The sequence below is a fragment of the Python bivittatus genome, unplaced genomic scaffold (assembly GCF_059951505.1).
Source record: "Python bivittatus isolate LINGU-HERP-01145 unplaced genomic scaffold, Pbiv_v1 ctg000780_np1212, whole genome shotgun sequence".
Classification (NCBI taxonomy): Eukaryota; Metazoa; Chordata; class Lepidosauria; order Squamata; family Pythonidae; genus Python; species Python bivittatus.
This window is the reverse complement of record NW_028277108.1, coordinates 104,995-130,253: the sequence shown is the minus strand read 5'-3', so window position 1 is coordinate 130,253 and position 25,259 is coordinate 104,995. Positions and strand designations below refer to the sequence as shown.

Sequence of the window (25,259 nt, the reverse complement as noted above, 5' to 3'; positions counted from 1 at the left end):
ACAGATTGCACATGGCTAGCTAGCCTTAAATTAGGGGCAGGAAGGGAGAAAAGGTTGTGGCAAGACAGGAGAAACCTTAAAGGGGATTAATCTGGACTTGATTTAGTGTATGTATCATAGTGTTTGTGTGTGTTTAGCAAGTAAAACCTATTTTGCTTCAGTAAAGTTGGTGTAAACAAGGAAAAGGTTAAATTGCAGGATGTAGACAATAAGAACTAAGATCTGGATTGCCTTTCCTACTGGGCCTTCTGGCAGAGGTCAGGCAGTGGGACAGGGGGCAGAATGGAGGGAAAATAAACTAGTTTGGGGAACAGTCAGAATGCTCAGAACCATATAAAAACCTAAAGTTTGGGTGTGATAAGAAAAAAGAGGAGGGGGGAAGGAAGACGCTGAGAACCACCTTACGCAGGGGTGGGGGATGTTCTAGGAATTCAGGAATTCACTAATAAGATGATAACCCACTCCACCTTTTGGGGACGGTCTGACATTGGAAAAAGATAAGAGGTCAGAGAAGAAGGTTGGAGACCTAACTGTAATGGCTGTGAGAATATCTTCCAGGAAGAGCCGCAGCTAAGACAACAGTCAGATAAGAGAAATCTGAGTCCAAAGCAGGAGTGGAATTTGAGAAAGCATCTCAGACTTGACCCTCCCTAATTTTCTTTATGATAAAGGTGGGGAGGTGGGAGGCACATTCAGAGTTGCAAGATTCTGTTATTGTAAGCCTGTAATAAAAGTACTTTTAGTATTCTTAACTTTGGTTTTTAAGTCTGGTCTACTTTGAAGGGCCGATACTAACCCATTAAGGAAGAATTATGAACCCAGGAAGAAGCTGAGAGAAGCTATTATACAGAAAGGGTTATTACAGTGAAAAAAACTGGTAGGAAGGAAGAGAACTGGATTGGTTGAATATGCACTGTATTTTAGAAGTATGTTTCACCTTTAAGGAGAAAGGTCATTGTCTTGTGTAAGGGAAAGGACAGACTGGGAAACTGACTAGCTAGTTCAAGAGCTTATGGTGTTTAAAGTAATTATTGTATCTGTGTTATATCATTAATACGTTTGTTTACTGTTTTTGTTTGTGACAAGCTCACAACGATAGGTAGTTTATGTCTTCCTGCTGAGTGATCCAGATCAGAAAGAAGTTGCCCTTTAGAGACTTGGTGGAGATTTGTCAGAAGACTGATTAAAACAAAAGCTGGGACAGATACGGTTTGGGAAACATCTCAGGAATCAGCTGTCAAATTCAAACTGGCTTCTGTGCTACAGCAAGGTTTATACAAGGAGCAGCTATGTCACCACTAGTACACACACAACACCTAATTAGAATTAATTCACCCAAAGAAGCAAGCAGATCTTATCCAGGGAAGGGAAGTTTGTATGACCAGAAATGTCCCTCAGAAGGGTAGGAAGAGATGAGAGAATTCACCTCCCTGTATTGCTTTAAAACTGAAACTTAAACAAATACATTTAGACTCAAATTGGTTGGAGATATGGAGTAATATGGATATCTGAGGCTGGAATTTTCAGCTCCCACAGCTGCAGGCACACCAGCAGCAAGTCCAATCCAGTCACAGGACCATTGGAGCAATTTTTGACCTTTGGATCTCTTCCCAACAGCAGCCAGATTTAGAATGACTTCCTCAGTGTCCCATGTGTGCCTTAAATACTTTGTTCTCTGCTCCAAAACTCCAACCCTCAGGTTATCTCTCCCAACCTCAGCCAAGAGTAGCTTCCACATGATTCCAGAGCAAATTTATTAGAGATATTTAGAGACATAGTTCAACTGCAATAGGAAAAACAATACTCCAATCACATTGCCCAGCCCAGCACAGAAAGCTTGAAACAGCGCCACTGAAAATCAGCACATTTTCTTTTGTACACAGGTTTTGTTCCAAGCTTGAGACATTCAAAACAGTGTTTTGAGCACAAACACACAAAGCACATTTGGAAGTTTAGCACACTTCCAAATGTTTCTAGCCCAACAATTTTTAGTTTTCTTTTTTTGTACCTTCAAGTCCATCTTGATTCCTGGAGACTGCTTGAACAAGTCTACATAATTTTCTTGGCAACACTTTCAGAAGTGGTTTGCCATGGCCTCCTTCCTAGGGCTGAGAGAGAGGGACTGGCCCAAGGTCACCCAGCTGGCTTTGTGCCTAAGGCTGCACTAGAACTCATGCTCACCCGGTTTCTAGCCTGGTGCCCTTAACCACCACACCAAACTATTTTTATTTGTAGCAGGGGAAAAAAAGGAAGCACAGAGGTAACAGGCAGAGAATTTATGCTTGTTTTACCACTCCGCTCAAGATAATCTATTTTTGTAATTTAACAGGCACATCTGCTATATGAATTCTGCTATAGTAATCCAAAAAGTGGTCTTTAGTGGTACGATGGCTTCAAACAAGAAAGACAACACAGAGTGCCAGACATTCATTAGAGATATTTAGAGACACAGATACAAATGTCTCAAAATACAGGAAAGAAAAAGAATTGGACGTTGGAGGGGTTTTTTTTAAGCCTAAACTTCAGATGACCAAATGCAGAGAAAGACTGAAAAGATTCCTTTGAGAGCTGTGGGGGTTAGGGAGGAAAGAGAAATACATCAGTCATGTTAAATGATAAATTATGCCTGTTGACAAACAAATAGCATATGTATAGCTTAGTTGATAAACAATTATGGCAAGTCTTGTTTAAAGAAAATCATCAATTTTCCTGTATTAAAAAAAGGACGATACCTGGCATTCTAATCACTGCACACTGGTCCATCATACTGAAAGCATTCCCCTCATTCTTCCACTCTATGGTAGACCAGAATCTGGAAGAATATAGATCAGTGTTTCTCAACCTTGGCAACTTTAAGACGTGTGGACTTCAACCCCTAGAATTCCCCAGCCAGCAAGATACACACAGCTCTTGCTAGACAGTGTTCTCAGAAGAACACTTTTCCTTCTCAGAGTACATTTTTCATCCTAACAAGAATAAAGAATATGAAGGAGGAAAATAAAAACAAGAAGTTCAGCAACAGTAGCTTTCTAACATTTCTAATGATCCAGTTTGGCTGCTTCTATCATTTCTTCTGAGAAGTATTCCAACAGAGCCACTGATTAGAGATCTGTGCCACATACCAGACTGTAATTTGCTTCATATAGTTTTTTTTTAAGGGAAAGTTGTTTTCAACACATCTTACAACCTTTAACTAGAAAATAAATCAGTGATCCTTGTTGTAGTTAAAATTTAATTCGATTATTGCCTGTAATGTGCCTGTCAAACTATTGGAGAATGTACAATGTGTGTGGCTGTTACGTTTTCTGGGGCTTCTACCAAAATTTTATCACTTGCACCAAACCGAAATGCCCAGTGTTTGCAGGTTCAAAACAAACAAGTTTACGGTTTTAAAATGTAAGGGAAATATCTATACAGTAAAATACATGAATGAGAGCCAGTTTGGTGTAATGGTTAAGGCTCCAGGCTGGGAAACTGTGAGTTCTAGTCCCACCTTAGGCACAAAGCCAATTGGGTGACCTTGGACCAGTCCCTCTCTCTCTGCCCTAGGAAGGAGACCATGGCAAACCACTTCCGAAAAACCTTGCCAAGAAAACTGCAGGGACCAGTCCAGGCAGGTACCAGGAGTCAAAAACTGACTCGAAGGCACACACACATACACACACAGAGTACACAATGCAACTCTTTCCTAAAACCACAATAGTGAAATTATGTTCCTTCCTAAGTATTTACCAGTTAAGTAGAGAAATGGAAAACATTTCAAATTCAAGACACTCAGTCTTGAGTAGCTGTTCTGAGTGCAAAACAAGAGCTTGAAATAAAATGTTTTGGGGAACAGAATGTTTCAAACTCTAAATGGGATGTTTCAAATTCAAACTGGTTCTGCACATCTATCTAGTTAAGCTAATATTAAACTGCTTATTTCATAATTGATATTAGAGTTGAAGGGGAAAAATATGCCAAGCAAATAAATGCTGGATTTCAAATCTATACCCTGTTAGAAGGAAGTAAACCCAACTGAAATGAATGAGACTTACTTCAAAGCAGATACATATTAGAGTTGATTGAAAGTTTATCTCATTCAAAATAATGTAGTATTTTTTCAATCACATGAGACTTCTATCTGAAGGATCTAACATTTCCATAAACATTAAATCAAAGTGAAGGGTTTTTCTTCCTATAACGTTTTGAAATGTTAAGTCTTTAAACCAGCTAAAGGATTTTATACATTCATGGTATTTTATATCCTTTCAATAGGAAAATATATTAAAAATGGATTAAGCCTACAAGAACACTACTGGGCATCTGGACAGATTTCGGAGCTATAATAATGCACCTTTATCCTGACATACCTGTAAAAGTTTCAGAAATTCAACATCTTTCACACAAAAATCCATTATATGATTGAATTAATATATTCTTCAATCATACAAGGTACAGTTTCATAAAGAAAAGAGATGTTTTTGAACTGAAAATAGGTCATTTTAGAATTCAGCCATTCAGCTTCCTTGGAGAATATCAAAAGACCTCATTACAGGAAACTATAGTTCCTGGCTTAGGGGAAATGAATAGAGGGAAAAAAATAAAAACAACCAAATATGCAGCCAACCCGAACCTGTTGCAAAACAAAAACAATTGTATATATTGTTCTGCATGACGGTTATATTAAAATAGCAACACATCTTTAAGAATTAAGCTGGAATGCTTTCTCTACAGGCAAAACTAAACACATTATCCCAATTTTACAATAATCTACAACCAAAATACTTCTGTCTGAGATTATGAATCTCTAAAAGACCAGGACTGCATTTGTATATCACAACTACAATATGATTTAGCATGAGGTGCACAAACTATAGAGAGCCTCAGGCTCACGTGCTCTGCTTCTTTTTCACACAGGAGAGTGTGGGGAGGTAAAACATGTAAGGCTGTGATTAGATATGGCTGGTGCAGGTCATGTTAAACCATGATTTAGGATGGCATGTAAAACAGATCTGTAATAAACTCTGAACCACTTAGCATCAGCTATCCAAACTTTTTAATGCACTGTGAAGAGCAGGCACAACACTTGTACAGAAAGATTTTGGATGCCAATGTGAGAACAAGTTCTCAGAACAAGAATATGTGTAGTATCCATTTCCAAAATGATCAGTAGGCACAAGGGACAAGCCTTCTCTCCTTTATATCAAAATGGCACTAGAAAAAGACCAAGAACATCCCTGCCATAGTTTGCCTATATATAGATTTCTCCTTTAACAGTAGAATACTGAATATTTAACCTCCTCCTTAAAACATTTTTACTAATCAGAACTCTGAAATGTTTGGTCTTGGGATTAACTGCTTCCAATCCAGGCTGTAGAAAGCCAAACTGTAACACCTGTTCTATCTCAGCTCCATTATTAAACTGTGAAAAGCAGTAATTGAAAGAAATAACCCAAAACCTGTTAGGCCCAGGGTACCTTAACATTAGGCTGACGTTGCAATCCTATGATCCTTCTTTGAGAATGAACCCTCCAAATTTAATGAAATATGTTTTTGAGGCAAGAAATGCATTATGACTTGGCATTTGATGTAGATCACTTGGAGAAAACTAATGTTCAGAAAATGCCTCTATTTCAAAGAATTGCTTAAGATAAATTGAAGCTTCCAGCTTTGCATAAAATACCACTGAATTGCAAGTAGAGCTTAAGGAAGTGTTGGTAACTCATTTAAAATCAGGATGTCAGTGGGTCTCTGTTGGAACCAGAACTAGAAAAATCAGGCATGACCCCAATCCACAAAAATGGGAACATATATATGCAGATAATCAAGTGTGAAGCCTTAGGATCCAGTTTAGGGGAGGCAGGGAGAAGAACCAGACTTAAATTACAAAAAACAAGAACACAGTAAAGGCAGGAGACATTTCAATCATAAATACATCTCAAGGATTCAGCTGTACTGCTGGAATTCAACAACCATATCCTGACAATTCTGTTATCTCAGCACTGGTATCTCTTGTCCTTTCACAACCCTAATTTACATCTTGATTGCTGTTTTTCTTCTTTCTTTCCATATAATTACATGGCTTTTGACCTTTTGCCATTTAATTATAATCTGAAATTATGATTAAAAATCAAGAGGAACAGATGCAATTCACACATTCAGCTAGGAGTACTGAGTCAGGAACTTATGCTGATTTTCCTTCATGAGTAAAGTAACCTTAACTAGTTAGACATGGAATAACTGTATAGAAGACTATCCACCTCTTTAGACTGAAGAGGTCTGTTTTACATGGGCCAGCGTAAAATGATACATAAAGCAAATTACCAAGGTGAACATTAAAGATAATTAGAACTGAATCACATAATTCTGATAACTGCAGCACTAGATATAAGTACAAATAACTACAGCATCCTTAATTCCTACTTTATTAATTTGATTTATCTCTTATTCCCCGTCTCATTAAAAATGCCAAGCTAAATTACTATTTCCTTCCATGTTTTACTTTCTCACTTTCTTACTACTAAGAAAAGTATTACTTTACTTTCTTATTATAGATTTTACCTCTGGTCTATTAAAAAAAATAATAAAATATTAAAAGGCTACAGTGCTAAAAGGAAGAAATTCAGATATGAACCAATCAACAGACCGAGGCATGGATAATGAAAATGTGACAAGCATAACTCAAAGTAATAATGCAGATTATCAGAATAACGATCTGAATAAAATATTAATAGGCTACTCAATTAAAAAAATTCATGGATTTTCTGATCAGATGTTAATATATTGTATTTCAGCTATAATTATTTTATTCTTGTAAAAAGATAATGCAGTCAAATGGTTATTGTGGCAGATATAATTATATTCCTAAAGATTATATTCCTAAATTCTACTTAGTTTTGCACCAAACTGGCATATTTCAGCCCACCTCAGTTCAGAATGTGATGCATTAGTTTAAAACATACTTATTCAAGCTACGACCTCATGTTCTGCTCTACTAACAGAAACACACACACCAGATAGATGTAGATATTCATTTAATGAATAATAAGCAAAATTAAATGAATAAATACCTTTTTGAAAATAGCTTTTCTAAATCTAACTTCAAGACATCTCATAGAGAAACATACTCTTAATACAAGAATGTTTTCCATTAACAGCATTTACCATTCAAGAAAGAATTCTAAGCAAGTAAATAAAACAATGTACGTACAGAGATTACCATCTTATGTACTGCCAGTTCAGAAATAAGTTATTTGTTAAATTTCATGTTTGCCAGCACTTAAGATACAGGCAAATCTAGACAACTACCATGTTAAAGAAAGAATTTCTACCTGTCTTTCTATCTGTTGCTTGAGCCTAACAACAAATGGTTTCAAGTGTACTTGAAATATGAATGCACTTTCTCTTAATATGTATATTCATATAATTGGTCAAGACAGGTAGAACAACATTTTTCATTTAGAGTTTACATATAGTATTAGATGCCTGAACGTAGATAATATGATGTTTAATAAAGTAATTTCAAAATCTTTATATTGATCTTTATATTATATTGAAATCTTTATATTCGGTAAACATCGAAATGTAAACTTCAGTGAAGACAAAGCAAAGATATAGGAGTAAGAAGAAGCAAGATAAATGAGGAAAACTGTCAGCTGGCATCATAAATAGGGAATTTGAGTAAACTGTAGTGCTTTTGAGCAAAAGGAAAACCCCACTGCATATGTTTTCCCCAATGTTTGATGAGTGGTTCTCCCAATTGGGACTGGTTAGTCATGTCTTGAATTCAAATTATGACTAGTTACTAATTTAGCCCCACCACCACCACCATCACACACCTTTGAAAGATGATGGGCCAGGGAATTAATGTCCATGTTGTGTGCGTATGTATCGTTCAAATATAATGCCAAACAATTATTTAGCATGAATAAGCCTTCTGCTTCTCCTTGAAAATCATGGTTTCTTTCTTCTTTTCATATGCTGGTTTAGATGAAAGAACAGGTTAAAATTTGCTTCTGATCTGAGAGGAAGTGAAGTATTCTGCTAGAGGAAAGATTGATATGCAGAAGCCCAAGAGCCCATTCAAGACTTAGATATATAATGTCTCGTTCCTGTATTGTTGGAGGTATATCTTGAAGCACTGGGGCCTTTATAACAATAACTTTGAAGCCTATTAAAGAATGTCTGTTATTACCTGATTTCTTTATTAAATCTGAACATTAAAATGTTGGCTGCAAATCTAATACTAAGACTTAAACATATATTATTGTCAATAACCCATCCTGCTCAAACTGGGTTCATGAAAGGGCAGCAAGTATCAAATAACTTGTACAACGAGCTGCTAAATTATATATAAAATAAAGTAATTTGTGGCTTCACTGGATACAAGAAACCTTTGATATGGTGCTGGTTAAATTTTAGGAACATATTTTGGTACAATATAGTTTTCCTCATGTTTTTATCAGTGGGATTACAATGTGGTATTTTAATCCATCAAGTACAAATGATTACAAATACAATTATTTCTTCATCTAGTAAGATATCGCATGGAATGTGTCAAGGATGCCCTTTAACTTTTCTCATATTTAATTTAGTACTAGAATAATTAGCCTATTTTGTGAGATAATAAACTTGGGGTATAAATGTGGCTACAGTAGAATATAAATTACTATTATATGTTGACAATATATTGGGTGTTACTGAAAATTGTCATCTTTACCTAATTTTGCTGATACTATTCAGCAGTTTGGTAAATTATCAGGTGATCCACCTATTGAAATAAGTTGTACTTCCAATCAGATCTAAAGTATCTGTGGAAATTTATGAGAAACACAGGATAGTTTATTGCATTACTCTTCTTAAATACTGTGGAATAATTATTCCTAGGAAAGTCTCCTTGTTTCCTGACTTATTATAAACTTTTTAACTCAAATTGCTATAGAGCTAAATAGGGGACTCAAAATTATAATGAGCTCATGGGGAAAAATAAATGTGTTTAGAATATGATTGATAGATTGACAGGTTTTATAAGGAATCTCTATGTTAATTCTTCTTAGATATTTTAAGCAAATCAGTTAGCTATTGAAAAGGTTTTTAAAGGATGGACAGACCTCCTTTCCCAATCTTTGAGAACCTGGATAGAAAAATGTGTAACTACAGTATCTTAAACCAGATTGAACCATAGTAGATTCTGACTGTTTAAAAATATCTGCTGAACTTTCTATTTAGTATTTCAGTATTAAATGATGACAGAGTTAGAAATACTGATGTCTTGATTTTCGCTTGTTAATTGTGTGTGCCAGTTAATTTAAAATACAGTAATTTTTTGTACTAGCAGTGAAAGCAGTACAAATGCATTTTGTTTGCAATTGCATTTTTAATAAGTACGTGCTGCATATAAACTAAATCAAGATAATTTTTCATATGTTTCAGGATGAGTAAATAGTTAGAAGACCATGTCTGATGATCACTTGAAGCGCTAAGGTCAGGAAGCAATTGTCAAGCTGTAGCTTCACTTAAATCAGAATGCCTTTGGGCATCCTCAGGTTATATGTTTTTTATTTTACTGTCATGTTCAGTGACTGCCATGAATCTGAAGGAGATGACAGGAATTTTAAAAACCCACCGATCTAGAAATGGATCACTAAACTTCCTGAAATAATTTTGGAAATCAGACAAACGTATATCATCCTTACACAAAGAACACAGGTTATAGAAACAACTCAGGGTAGTGTGAACAAACTCATAAGACTATTGTATCTATTGAGAGTCAAATTTTATGGAATTTTATGGAGACATAAACTCCTGCAAGTTTTTTTTTTAACATATGATATTAGAGAGTAAATTAATATAAAGTAGAAAGGGGGTAGAGAGCCAGTTTGGTGTAGCAGTTAAAGGCACCAGGCTAGAAACTGGGAGACTGTGAGTTCTAGTACCATGTTATGCACAAAGCCTTATAGCTAGAATTCAGAAGAAACTGAAGTCTGTTTTTTTTTTTTAATGTTGAAATTGGGACTTCTGGGGAAGTAATGGCGGACTTATCAGTGGGTTCCTCGGAATTCCTCTCCAGAGCAAGGAGAGGGCCAGGATCACCCACAAGCACTCCAAACAGTGGTTCCCTGCAAGGAGACCATAAGACAGCAGTCTCTGGCAGGTTTTAGTGCTCTGGGAGCCGGGGGGAAGTCATCTTGTCTAAGCACTGGTTCAACGCCTTCAAAATGACACTGGGTTCACATACTTCCTTTCTAAAACACTTTAGGAAATTGGTTGTTAATGGTGTTTTAGATGTTAAGAACCTTTGGAAGGGCAAGTTTCATTACACCATGTGAGTTTCCTTCAATCCTTGACAAAAGAAGTTTCATGAAAATTTAAGAACTTCAAAAAAAATTATTTTTGAATAAACAGCAAAAGGGTGACTTGAACATGGATTTTGGAAAGTTATAAACAGATTAAGGGGCTAGATGGATTTGAAATAAGTTTTTGAAATTAATTACAAGAATACTTCCTATGGGTAGTTTAAAATTTTATTATAAATATATATATGAAGATCTTGAAACTAACTGTAAGAAACCTTCCCATGGGAAAGTGTTGTTGACTAGGAAGAAACAAGGTAAGAGGGGACTTTGAAGGTTGACCAGAGGGAACCAGAAAGAACTAAAGATTATAATTAAAGGAGAAGAGACCCATTAATTACAGAATGGAGCAATATTATTTGACTGTGGAAGAATTCAAGAATATTTGGGAACAATGCACTTAGAAATTACTCTTAAGAATACCTATTATAAAAATGGATTCAAAAGAAGTTATGGAAGAGAAGCAGATTTTATTGGATAAAACAGAAACTGAGGCTGATTTGAATGTGGATCTGAAAGTGGATTTTAAAATGTCAGGGTACAAGAATGATATGGAAAATGATCTTACACTGGATTTACAAATGAAACTGGTGTCTTGATAATTAAAGGAGACATACAAATAAAAAATCAGAAGAGTGACTTGGATAGCTTTCTTATCTTGGATTTACAAAAGGAGTTTTTGAGAGGAGACAAAGAGAAAACAATAAGAAATCAACTTGTGGAACCTATTTGAAGGGATTAAAGATCAAGATTCTTAAAAGTAAATGGAAGAAATACAAAGTGGGGTTATTTGATCAAGGTTAAAATATATATGTTGCTGTTTCTGGTAGCTCTTAATGGACTTTTTTTTGACTAGGACCAAGGATGAGGCTTTAAAGATTTGTTTATAGATAAGAGCTAAGATATGGGAAGAAAATATTTTTTGCTGTATTTTTAGAGAAAGTGATAAGTTACTCTGTTAAAAGGAAAGGAAGGGAATGTAAAACTGATTTATTTCATTAAGGTTAAAATATATATGTTATTATTTCTGATAATAATGGACTTTTACTAATTAGGACTGAATGATGAGGCTTTATAATTTGTTTATTGATAAGAGATGAGATATGGGAAGAATTTAATTGAAATATCAGAGAAGGTGATAAGTTACACTTGCCTTGATGAGGAGGAGGTTATTTCTTTATATATCTTTTTTCTTTTTTTTCCTTTTTCTCTACACTTTTTTTTACTTTTATATTCTTCTTAGTTTGCATTAGTTTTTTATCTTTGTATTTTTAAACTTCAATAAAATTATTAAAAATGTTGAAATTGATCCGACTTTACTACAACAAATTATCTAACTATGTAGTATTGAATTGTCAATAAGTATATGAATAGCTCCTTAAACCTCCTTAAAGTCCCATGAAAGGAGAAAATACTTATCAAACATTCAGTATTTGTTTTCTTCAGGATCAAAATTTTTAAAACACATTGCATTGCTTGTTATCCACTTCCTTCCATGGAGGCATCTGACCATGTGATGCCTGCCTGGCACTTTGCAGAATGATTGTCAGATCTTACATGGGCTTCTTATAAACACAGTTTATTGCACTTTTGAAAGAGAACTGTGAGAAACAGGTCTAGCTGTTCAGAAGATCAGCAGAGAGCAGGAAAGTTTATACACTTGGCCCTTCCAAAACTAGCTTCTACCACTCTGAAGAGGCTGATTCATACATACTCAGTACTCAATGTCACAAGCTCTTTTGGGCCAAGATTCCAAAAGAATGAGAAAAAGATGAGTTTTCCAAGGAATTGGATAATTCCAGGAAAGGAAATGGGTGAAATGCTGAGATTGTTGGCAATGGTGGAGGTGTGGGAATAAGATGGAACTTCCTCCCCAAGTTTCTTCTCCAGTGGAGTGGTTAAACATCAAAGGATTTCAGAAGAGGAATCTGACTAGTGAATGTGTCTTGTTTCTAATGCACACTGTGTATGTGTGTATGTGTGTGTCAGAGAGAGATGGGCAAGAGCATTATGGCCTATTATGGATTGCAGGCTGCCCCACTACTTTCAAGAAGTTTATTCCCAAACAAGCACGTACCAGAACGTAGCTTTAGACAAGACCTACTGAATGGTAATGCAAAATAAGCCTATTGGGAGCCCAAGGTCCACTGATCCTTTTGTCATTTAATTCCCAGATAAATAAACACATTGGCTCTGCTGGGTTTCCCTGTACCTTTCAGAGAAAAAAGGTCCTTTCAGCTGACAATATGCTTGTAGGAAACATGGCGGGCATATCACACTGCACCCGACAGGCACTCTGGCTTGCCCCATAGAGTGGAACAGGCTAGTCACTGGTCAGCTGCCAGCAAGGCTGCTTTAAGAGGTTGTTTCACTCACCTCCACAAAGGGAGGATTCTCCCTTAGGCCAGCAGGCTAATTTCTCTCCATTCCTGAACAGCAGCATAGGAGGAGGAAGAGGAGAAGAAGGAGAAAGGTGGGGGATTGGCATTGAGGACAACACAGGAAAGCATTTGCAGATACCTAGCTGTGCCCTCAGAAACAGAAGCAATGAATGTAGGATGATCTCTCATGAGGTTTACAAAGGTTCTATTTCTCATGATTTGTACAGACCATTCTCTGATTTGGTTATATTCCCTCACATACTAGTGTTTAGATTTATTTAGCCAAATGTTATTTAATGTAAGAATGTTTTAAAGATAAACTTCTCTTGAACCCATTTCAGTATTAATTAAATTGCATTAAAATGAGTTTTTAAAAACCTGAAGTCCACAGTTAGGTAATGCCTTTATGAGGCATTAGGATCAACTAAAACAGCACAAAAGAGCGTGCAAGATTTTCAATTTTTCATATCTCTTCATCAGCAGAGATGTTACAAAAAGCAGGGGATGGGGAAAAACAACTAAAATCAATGAGACAAAAAAATGCCTTGAGCATTGTAAAACATTCCAATCAATCAGGATCCTTGCAACAATTATGTGATGCTCTGCCAAATATTATTTACTTTTTCAACCACTATATATGGTTGGAAACTACATGGCTGGATGATGGTTCTGAATTTGTTCTTAAAGTGGCTTGAATAATCTCATCAAAAGTTGGTATAGATGAGAAATTCCAGTCTGCTATAATGTGCAGATTAATGCATCAGTTCCGGACTTTATGAATATATAAGAGAATTTGTATGTCTCAGAATCTGAAGTACAGTTTTAAGATGAAGTTTGCAACACAAATTATATACACATACATTTGCATAATATGAATAAAAAATGTATACATTAGAATTGAATTTTCTCTGGAAAATTGTTTACAAAAGCATACTCATTAAGACAATGCATACAAAAATCTGTAAATTTAAAAAGTACACACAAGTTTGTATATGAACATTCCTACACATTTTTCTGCCTAACTCATGAACAATGGGGCCAACAGAATTTGCAGTTGATAAAATATGAAATACAGCAAAACAAAAAACAAAAAAAACCCTTAGCCAACAACATGCAAAAACATTTGGAAACACAGAGAAGGGAAAGCAAAAAAGAGAGATTCTGGAAAGATTCTGGTAGGGCAGAAACAAAAAAAAAAAGGACCCAATAATCAACAGATCCCTTAATTGACAGCAGTCCCAAATGCCATTTCTGCTACTGAATTTTGGCAGAACAGCTTGCTCTAAAATACTTTCATAATAGTTTACACATTGACAAAAAGAGTCAGCCAGGTGTTTCAAATTGTTTCCAATTTTTTCCAGGGTGTCCTGTGACTTAAAATATTGTTGCCAGTAGTCTAAATTAGTATTCTCCTTAGCTGTGTAATTTAGAATTCTGCAGATAAGTAAAATCTGATGCTGACACTTCTTCTCTAATACTCTCTAGCTAATACTTAGAACACAAAGGAAAAGCAGATGTTTTAAATTCATTTTGTTTAAGTGTTCACTTTTTACAACTTGCAAAACACTTCTAGCCATACTATCCTTTCTTCGCTCTCTTGAAAGAGAGTAGCCTCCGCATTTATTTATCCAACAGCCTATCGGTAAATCATTGCACAGACCAGCCTCCCTGATAACAACACTAGCCATAGCTGTGTCCACTCTCTATCCCTGTCTCTGCTGCCAATGCCACTATTCTTTCTAGTCCAAAGGAGAGAAGAAAGGTCACTATTCATTTCCTCTATATTCAAATAGCACATTTCAGATCATTCCCTGTCATGCATACAGTAAATACAAGGTTTTACTTCCTTGGTCTTGCAAGTTGCTGAAGTATTTCTAACACAAGCATTAGTTCTGGTAGCTAGAGAAAGAGTAAATAAAAACCCAGTCGTTATTTTGAAGTACTGAAGAGTCTTTCCGAGAAGACCAGCCTTCCTCCTGAATTCCTCTTTCTTTCTCTCATCACCCCATGAAGAGGTTAGACCCCACATCCCTTTCTTTACTGCTGTATTAAATTTAAACACCTCAACTAATGCTTTCTAAAAAACACTAAAATAGTAAGCCTGCACTATAATGAGTAATATTCTGAAATAGCAAACTAGGAAGACTGTTGTGTCCCTGGCCTCCTAATATTAATAACTATTAATATAACTCCTTCAAGAAAGGGTACAAGTATCATGAGTAGCCTCACTTCAATATTCAACCTTCCCAAATATCAGTCTTGTTAATAAAAGGACTACTTCCATGATTTAGCCTTACTATTACTTACCTAGGTAAACAAAGATAATCTAATGCATGGATCAGGTTGCAATGATAGTGCCACAGATATTGTATTTTCAAAAAGCAGTAGACTGAGTGTAAAAACGAACATGCTTGTAGCGAAAATATTAAAAACTAGATTGAACAGGGGAGTTTGGTTAGAAGTTATCAGAAATGATACACACTGAACTCTGCCTCATCACAACTTAAACAGTGTACATTCAATCTGTTTTTTGTCCCTGTTCATCTTGACTCACTGACAGTTTTACTCTACTTTCATCCATATGTCACAAGCCTGTAGCTTGAAACAGCACCTTCTTCCAATCATCACTCATCTTGAATTAGTCAACAGCTGAGACTGGTCTCCAACAGAACCTGAGAATTTCAGCCAATCAGTGCTCATGCTCCCAAACTTTATTGGTGCCTGTCCAATCAGAAAACATACATTAGAAGAATGTACATAAACTCAGATTGAAAGAAAGAGGGGATGAAAACAATGATGTTTCTAAGTGGTGCCAAAGAACCTGCACATTTGAGAATTTACAGTGCATGTTACAGCTCTTCTCATTTTGGAAATGTGTAATTCAAGATGTGGAATATTACCTATCTGCATAAAGCTAAGACTTACCATTTTTAATCAGGTATTCATGAATTACTACTATCCACTGTAACAAATGTGCTTGGATCTATACAGGCAGTTCTCATTTAGTGACTGCCTTGTTTAATGACTGTTTGCAGTTATGACAGTGATGAAAAAGTAACTTTGTGAACAATCCTTGCATTTATAACCTTTGTAGGTCTGTAAAGCAAAGGAAAGTTGAAATAAGATTGCAAGCACAGTTGTGGTTTCACTTAGCAACTGCTTTGCTTAATGACCAAGTTGCCAGTCCTAATTGTGGTTGCAAGGACTACCTGTAGTTAGTTCTGTTATTACTGCTCTTACTGATTTTTAGTTATATTTTATTAATGTTCTCATTTTGGGGTTGTTTTAACACTGCTGTTGCATGCCCTGGGATAGTTTAATTTGGGAAGGGATGCAAGTGAAACCAATTAAGTACATTTTTAAAATCAATCCTATGACCAATAAATACAAAGCATCATCCAAAGAAATACATGTACTAGATGTTTGCAAAATTATTTAGTTTTCAATGTGCTGTGCAGTAGCTTTGGCAAATTACTCCAGATTTCATAGCCAAAAGAATCATAATTAGAAACAGTTACTTTTGATTGTTCTGATCTGATTAAGATAAAGTAAAATTGTTAGGCCATAGAGAATGGAGCCAACTGAACTGCAGACATAGTACAGGAGCATAGTCCACTAAACCTCGTATTCCATGCACATATAGAAAGGCTGTCTCTCCTGTTTCATAGTAAATGTATTTCCTGGGAAGAAGAGAATCTTTGCTTTACATTGTTTGAACATATGTTTAGAAGTACGCTACACTTCCTGTGGCCTTATTGTGGGATAGGAACAGTTATATATGGTTGAAGGAACTGAAGGTCACCGACCTTTCCCCTATATTTCCCATCCTGAATTGACAGAGCAGTTGATCATTTCAGCTATGGAGACACAGCAAATTTAAGGCAGCCACAGTTGTTTTATAAATGGCATCTTTACTAAGAAGAACAGAGCTGCAATCTAACAATTATGTTAAGACACACTCTGATTAAATAAAGAAAGAAACAAGATGTCTCAAGATAAGAAGCTTCAGCCCTAAAGACCAGAGCTGGAAAAAATTAGACATTAGAAAGAAATTACCAATACAAAAAGCATCCACACGTAGTAGCAAATGAACAGGTTTATGGAAACAATAAATCTGAGAGGAATGAATGTGGCCAAAACACTGAGAATACAAACTATGTTCAGCAATTATGAGTCACAAAAGAAAGTGAAGAAAAGGAAGTGGATTCAGGCAGTCAATCTCTTTGTTCTGTAATATGAAAGATGATAATATTGACTTAATTTACAGGATCCTGGTAAAGTCTACAATTCAGTAAGGAATGTAAAGTATTTATACAAATGTTAAGTACTGAGTAGTAGTAACTGAGGGAAAAAGGACAATGAAAACAGAGCTTCTAACCACTCTCCTTAGCAAAGCAGCATGATCATCCAGGTAACAGAGGCAAAAAATAAAAAATAAAATTGTAATCAAATTGAGTTCATTTCCCATGCAGTTTCCTTAGAAACAATACACAAATGGATCATTATTCCTCCCCACAGGATTTTTTAAAAATTTCCCAGGCTATCCTATAGCCCTGATATTCTGATAGCTTCCCTTCCATGCACCCAACCATGCTTAGCTTTAAAGGCCATACAAGTTTAGCCAGGTGCTGCCACCTGCTGAAACACCACAGAAGAAGCCTTTATACAAGTAAACCAGCACTGCAGTAAATGCAAAGGCTTTTTAACAATTAAATAAAACTGAAAAAGACCCTCACCCACTGCACAATTTTTAAAGAATTGTTTTTACTTTTCAGAAGCCATTCACCCAGTTAGAAATTGCAAAAAAAATTCAAGAATGTCTATAAATGTCCTTTTTAAAAATATTTTTATTAGAATGTTACAATACAATAAAAGTATAAAAAATGAAAAGAAAAATAAGAAAAAGAAAAAAGATAGGAAATAAGAAAAAAAGTGAAAAAAAGAAAACATACAATTTTGACTTCTGCCGTTCTTTCTATTGAGAAATTGCCATCTTACTCTTCCCCTCCCTCTTTAATCCTTCTTAACTCCCAAATTCATACATCGTCAGTTCAGTCTTTTCTTCTTTCAGCAAAAAGTCCATAGAAGTCTTTCAGTCTTTATCATTTTTTCCCTGATCAAATTGGGAAATCAAATAAAATTTATTTCCGTGAGCTCCATCAATTTTATAATATAATCTTCTATTGTGGGTATATTTGTCCATCTTTGTGCATACAATAATAAAAATATCTATGAATATCCTTGATCACTAGTTCCATTTCATTTAGATTAAATGGATCAATTCCTGGATGACCCAATCTCAGAATAAAACAATATCCAGCACATCTTCATATTATATTGAAATTTATAGGGAATTAAAAAAAAAACATGGTCGGAATCTTGCACTTTGTTATCATCCATACTGAGCAGCACACACTTAGTGAATTATATTATAATCATATTATATTGAAATTTATAGGGAAGTAAAAAAAAACATGGTCGGAATCTTGCACTTTGTTATCATCCATACTGAGCAGCACACACTTAGTGAATAGAACCAAGTCTGTTAAGAGTATCTAGAGACAGACTCTTAAGGTCCAAAAAGACAAGTAAAGTTTATTAGGAAATAACATGCTCCAATAGAAACCCTGTGTCTCTGACCTTTCTGTCTGCATGGTAAGGAAAAGGAAATTCTCTGTGTTTCACTAGGAAGCAGGTGAAGGAGACAGATTAAGAGCAGAAGGTTGTTCAGAATTTAGGCATCTAGATCTAAAACAACATCTCAGAACAGGCCATAAGACCAGATGGTATATCAGTTTAGCATCAGACACTTAAAATGGCCTCAAGGCAGATAATCAGACAAAAAGAATCTTGGTCAAAGCATAAAGCGGGCTGAACTTCAACTTCAGAAGAAGATGAGGAAATATAGGGTTGGATTTTAAGAATCAGGAATGGCAAGAAGATTAATTCATATAACAAAAGTAAAAGAAAGGTTCTGTAGGAGGTCCCCAAGACTACTATACTTCAGAGAATTCCAAGGATCGTTTGCTGAAGTATACATGTAATAACAATGATCAGGATAGAAATATAGGTTAGCAAACAAAAAGAGGCAACTTAGAAAAAAAAATGGCTACTCCTAATGGTGGTTAAAATTCACTTTCTAGATCAGCAGTAATTCATTGCTGAGACATTTTAATATGTAAAAGAGGAATGAGAGACATTATTGTGAACTAAAGTTCCTGTTTGGTCCTTTGTTTGTTTTTGCTTCTGCTATTTTATTGAAAAGGCATACCAAGACAAAAACTAAAAAAAAATGGCAGTTAAAAAATTTATTGTTAAAGCATGGCTAATGTTGATATTTCATTGCCACGAGCAAAAAATAAATTTGTATAATCTTCTGTAGATAGAGTCTTCCTTGTGTTTTTAATTATACGTACTATAAAGTGTGATTTGGAGATAACTAAAAGCCATTTCTTAAAATCTGTCAAGAAAAAGCTCTACTAGAGAAAAAGGTCTCTAACTGGCTTCACTGAGCTTTCCTCAGAATCAAATGTGCGTCTCTGTGTGTGTGTTTATATATACCTTTGACATATTCCTCATAAAAAGCTCTCAACTAATTCAAACTAAGACACAACAAAATATCAACTTGCAGCATTATAGTGAAACAGGAAGAAGGCATAGCTATCCTAAGATAACATACTGTTCACAAAATATATACATTTAGAAGAATGGTTTTAAAACCACATATGACCGTGGTCAAGAAACTGAACGTGCTGTTATGTAAATGATATGGACTCAAAATATTATATTAGCTTTGGAAATGAATTAACAAACTGTCTCGCTTGACTAAATTTATCAACTCAAAGACAATAAACTCCAATACTAAATACTTTACAGATGTGGAGCTAATACAATACAATACAATAGCAGATTGTACAATAGCAGAAGAAGGAATACGTTATAGCAAAAAGGGAAATAAATTTAGGATACAAAAAATTAAAGCCCAAACTGCACCAAATTAGTAGTAGTCATAGTATAGTAGTAGTAGTCATAGTATTGGTAAATATTTACAATTATGATGGAATTTTGAATTCTTTTGTATTTTTTATTTAGAGTCACTTACATGCTTTTTGATAACATCATAAAATTACATGGATATGCATTTTTTATCACAATGCAATTACCTTCACACTCAACAAATCAATGTGTGATAATATGGTATGGAATAGAAATACTATATAATCAAAGTAGTCTGAAAAGTCTCTACCGATTTTATGCTTAGGCAAGAAGGTTATTACTAATTCAGATGTTATTTAAAAAACAGTACTGTAGCTGTAAATACAAACCTTGAATCCTTTACAGAAAGAAATGCATAGGAACCCATGAACCCACTACTTAATATAGCATGATTCTGTAAAGCAGCAAAGTATTATTGAAATAAGGGCACTACAAAACTGAGTAAATTAGCAAACTACAGCAAATTAACAAATTAGATCAATGAGGTTTTATGTCATAGTATCTTAATCAACAGTAGTGTTGCTGTACTAAAGGAGTTAAATATAATGACCCTTCACATAACACTGCTTTGTTTTACTGAACGCCAAAATAAATATACAATAAATATACAGCATATTTAGCAATTAGATGACATCAGAACTCACATCTATAAGATCTGAACTGGAGGCCATCATTTTATCTGATACCATCTTATGGTTGTCCTAGTCAGTAAACTCACAATACGTCAGGTATTTATTTTACCAGTCTTAAAAATAACTAGTGCTGTATTTCAATATTTTTTAATACTTCTATCCTATTGATACATTTGGTGGCAAATAAAATGGAGTCTACCTCTAATCACTTATTAACAATATACTATTAATCTAACACTGAAGTGGGAAGTACTTCATTCAAATACTATTTTTGAACATAAATCAAATGCTTTTTTAAAAAACCAAACCGCTAAAATTGCAGAGTTCCCATTCCTAGGAACATGAATTATTAGTCAGAATGGCATGCACGGAGAATATTTTAAACAAAGTTCCCTTTTAAACATCAAGAAGGCACAGCAGCTGCTTAATCGTCTCAGTTGGATTCAACTGCCAGTACACTTCATTAATTTATGTAAACCTCGCACTGAACAACCTAGGCCATCCTAAAATGTACAGTTGCTAAAATCTGTTAATACAAATCAAGGCTGAGAAATTCCTTCTTGACACCCAAACACCAGATAATGGACAGAATTTACAAATCCCCTAACAGCAGTTATGCTTAATTCTGTTATGTGCATTCAAAGTCCATTTCAACAAAAGTTGAAGCAAAAGTTATTTTCCCTCTAGTATCTCCATTGCATCAATTCACTATAGGTTATGGAAAGTATATGTAAATGTACCATCCAACACAATTTTATATATGTATGTATGTATGTACAGTATATATGTATGTGTGTGTATGATATATATGTTAATTAATAGTAATTTCAGTTTTATTTTTTATTTATTTATTTTATATGCCACCCATCTCCCCCAGTTTTCACTGGCAATGATCACTATCCAGAACAAAACAGGCCTACTTTTTTTCCCCATTTCTCAATCATTTGAGATGATTTCTCTATCATACAAGGATATATCTGCAACATATAACATATTTTTAATAATGGGAAATGTTAAAATCATTTGAGAAGTTATATTCCATACGCTGAAGCCCCTTCTCTGAGAGAAAATAAAACAGAAGTAAAGAGCCAATATCTACATAAAAAATATTTACTCCCTGGTCTTCCATGCACTATTATGCACTTTTTATCACCAACTTCTGCAGCTGGCAAAATGTCACATAACATAATCTGATTAATCAAAAACTCATTCTTTGCAGAAAGTATTTGACACTTTCAATCAACCTGTCAGCTAAAATATTCAGCTACCGAAAAAGGCATTTCCTTTTAATTTGGTTTATTTAACATTTTGCTTGAGCAACTGTTACTTTAAATATTCTAGAAGTAGTTTCCTTTAATTTGATTACTTACAAAATAAACTGTCAAAATAGGAAAACAGTTTAAAAGTTTCATATTGAAATATACTGTAAAGCTGGAATTCCCTGGCTACTTACCTAGAAATAAACATGCAATGGGACTTCCTTCCAAACAGAAATAATAGTTCTGCACTGTACAGGCTTGGTCTTTTTCACATGCCAACAAACTTCTGAAAACTGTGTATATGTAATTATAGTACCATGAATAGGATTACAAGTCAGCAAATGTATATTATTATTGACTTCATTTTATCTTAACAATTCAATTAATATAAAACGGTTATGAGGAAACAGTTTAACTATCAGTATACTCTGCATTAAGTAACTGTGGACAAAAAAGTATACATTTATCTTTAGTAAGATAAATATGCTTGAATCTACAGTTCAGTCAAGTGAAATGAATGGGTTTTACTTTCAAGCGAACATGATTTATGACTATGATGCAAGTAATCTGCCAAAATGAATCCACCATTTTAGAATATAACAAGGAATATACAGTTTACATCTAATTTTCAAGTTCCTTTGGGCTTTTCCTACTTGCACCTAATGAGGGTAATCACTGTTTTTCTGCCATGTCCCCATAACACTACCTTTATGTCATAACCAGCCCATGAACAAGACAAGTATATTGAAGTAGTATTTCCCCTTTATTCCAACACTATCCAAGGGCAGCTTCACACTATAGTATAAATCTGTTAGGCTTTGTCACTAATTATCTTGGAGGGAAGCAAGTCAACAAAGGCAGGAAAAGGAATTGGGATCAGCAGGGGAGACAGCAGATTCCACATCAGTATAGTGTGAATTCACAATATTCCCAAATTTTACAGAATAACTCAAGGATGGGTGGACAGCACAAGAACATGTGGAAATAGCTTTTAATAACTACTAAGAGGGGAACAGACTATATAGTCCAATGGGTATTTAAGTATCAGTATATTGAATAGCAGTTAGTCCCAACTAGTGTCTATGATCCTATCTATCTATCTATCTATCTATCTATCTATCTATCTATCTATCTATCTATCTCTTATTCACATGTACATTTCAGCATTGTATCCTTAAAGTAAGTAAACCAGTGATTACATTACATATAAAGTTTTATGATGTTTTTGGATTATTTCAGAAGAGTTCCATTCAAAATGAAGTTAGAACATCTATACCTTAATGAGGAAGAGATTCCCAGAAGAAGAGTAAGAATAGAGCAAGCCAAGGTTTTTCCAAAGTTTAAGCAAGAGAACACAGAGCACATCTGTATTTTCCAAGCACAAGCTCCACAGATGTTATAAATTACTCTCTTTTTTCAGTTGTCTGTCTAAAAAGTGTCAAGTTAAAAAAGTTCAACAAAGACTGGAAATTTTCACAGCAAGAGTTGTCAACAATTGCATTCAACAGCACTGGATTTGTTGGATGAATGAATGATTTAGAGAAAAAAAATGATGATACAATCTATTATATTCAACACTGTTTTAAATGAACTATAGATCAGGCTGTAAAAATAAAGTTTATACAAGATAAACAAGACTGCCCTGCATTTAAATCCAAATACTTAAACTTATCTGTTAATCAGATCAGTTTACTAATCTACAGTCCACGTTTTACAGTATTTGCTTAGTATTCCTATTGATTTCAATGGCAGACACCTAAGTAAATGTGCGTAGAAAAACAGATCTATCAATTTTAGTTTATGCAACAGGAACTATAACTCAAAGCTTATTTTTAACATTGTGTTAGGTTGGGAAAAAATTGAGATTTTTTAACTCTAAACTGTTAAAATGGGCATATAAAAATATGGAAAACAGATCTTATTTCTCAAAGCCAGTTAAGCATTTATTATTCAGTGCATTTTTGGCTGTTATCTTTAGGGTCTGAAATTATCCTCAGTCAGATTTAAAGATACCTCAATTGATCTTTGATTAAGCCATACCATGGAGGTATTATCTGCAAACCACTGGGCGAGTCAGTGTACAATTTACTTCCAGTATACATTACTCTCCCCAATACAAATAAAATGCTAGCAAAAGTTCCCAGAGAAGAAAGAAAAAGCAGGCTTCCACTGAACAAGCTTTTAGAAAAAAGATCTGCACTCAAAAATCAGAATCAGACCTTAGCCTTCCAAAATGATTTCTATTTATGAGAGAGAATGCCAGAATATAATCTATTCCTGCCTTCTTTCGCCCCCATAGATCCCAAAGCATGTCTTCTTACTATACTTCTTTTGTAGGAGGAAAAAAGGTGTGGGATTGCCAAGGGCACACAAAATATCTGCTCAGCATCCCTGCCATAGATGAGTTTGTCTTTCCTCGGCTGAAAAGTTATCATTTGAGGAATCAAAAGTTTTCCCGTGACTGGATCCTTAAACTACCCTTTACAGTCTTTGGGGAAAAGGTCCTGTAACTCTTTCAGCCCATTCCGTTTACAGAAAGAGCTAATTTCCTTTAACAAATATACACTCTGGGTTCGAGAAACGCAGTAACTACTCTTCGGTTCAGGTATCTGCAGCCAGATCCTTGACAGCGGGATTTCCTGCCCAATAAATCCCGCAAAAGGTGGTGTAAACATTAAAGGACAAGCAGCCTTAAGCCCTCTGCCTTGGAACTGTGTTTCTCTGAAATCAGTCAAGTTAATCCACGTTGAGCCTGCAAACTCGGCAGAGTTTCAACACGAGGGTTTCCCCAGCAGCTCTCTATGGAGCCAGAACCTACGTGTGGTGCTAGGGCTGTAGCGCAGACCCCGAGGAACCAGAAGAAGGGGCTTCTGGCCAAGCACAAAGTGTCGCCCCGCCCCGTTGTATTTCCAGGGACCCGAGTTGCGCCTCTAGGCAAATTCAGCGCACCCCGTCCCCTCTTACTCACAGGGAGACGGTGCGGTTGGGCAGCAGGGAGGGATGCAAAGTTTCCGCCAACTCGCCTCCGCTGCAGACAACTTTGATGCGCAGGGTTTGCCGGCCCGGTCCCTTGGAGCGCTCGGCGGTGCAGAGGCAGCTGTCAACGACGAGGTCCGGGCAGTTCCTGTTGGCCCTCGAGAACCCCACCGCGGCGGCCGCCACCAAGCAGAGGGAGTAGCACAGCCCGTGCATGGCGAGGAGGCGGCGGCGGCGCCTCGGTTCTGCTGAGTTGGGGCGGCTCTGAGCAGGAGGCGGCGGCGCTCATGGCATGGTCGGCGCGCGAGGCAGCCCTCTGGAAGCGAAAGGGGGTCGCTGTCCACCCTCGCGCCTCTTCCTCCTCCTCCTCCTCCGCAGTGGGCCACGGACGAGAGGCGCCCCCTCACGTCGGCACCGCCGCTTCCCGCCTCCGAATCTCTGGGCGGACCACACGGAGAGAGCTTTCGCGGATGAAGTGCCTCCCACCTTTCGGTCGTTGAAGGAATTATTTTTCTTTATTTTTTTTCCCAAGTGTTTCTGGTGGGGGGGGTGCGTCTGTTGCCTCCGAGGGACGCCCCCCCCAGGAGACAGCAGCTGAGGTCAGGCGGACCCTCACGGGACTCTGGCGCGCGAGTCGGGCGCACAGACCACGCGCCTTCCCCAGCTGGGGGCGGCAGAGTC

At 36.0% G+C, this 25,259-nt stretch overlaps 1 protein-coding gene across 1 annotated transcript in view; it reads right to left on the bottom strand.

Moving 5' to 3' along the window:
- The window catches only part of LOC103062782 (adhesion G protein-coupled receptor A3), a 398,539-nt gene extending 373,560 nt beyond the window's left edge, over positions 1-24,979 (bottom strand). Inside the window, exon 1 of the mRNA XM_088128977.1 lies at positions 24,571-24,979. Coding sequence (XP_087985103.1) covers positions 24,571-24,794 — 224 coding nt within the window. The 5' untranslated portion in view covers positions 24,795-24,979. The remainder of the gene's footprint in view (positions 1-24,570) is intronic.
- Between the last annotated feature and the right edge of the window lie 280 nt (positions 24,980-25,259).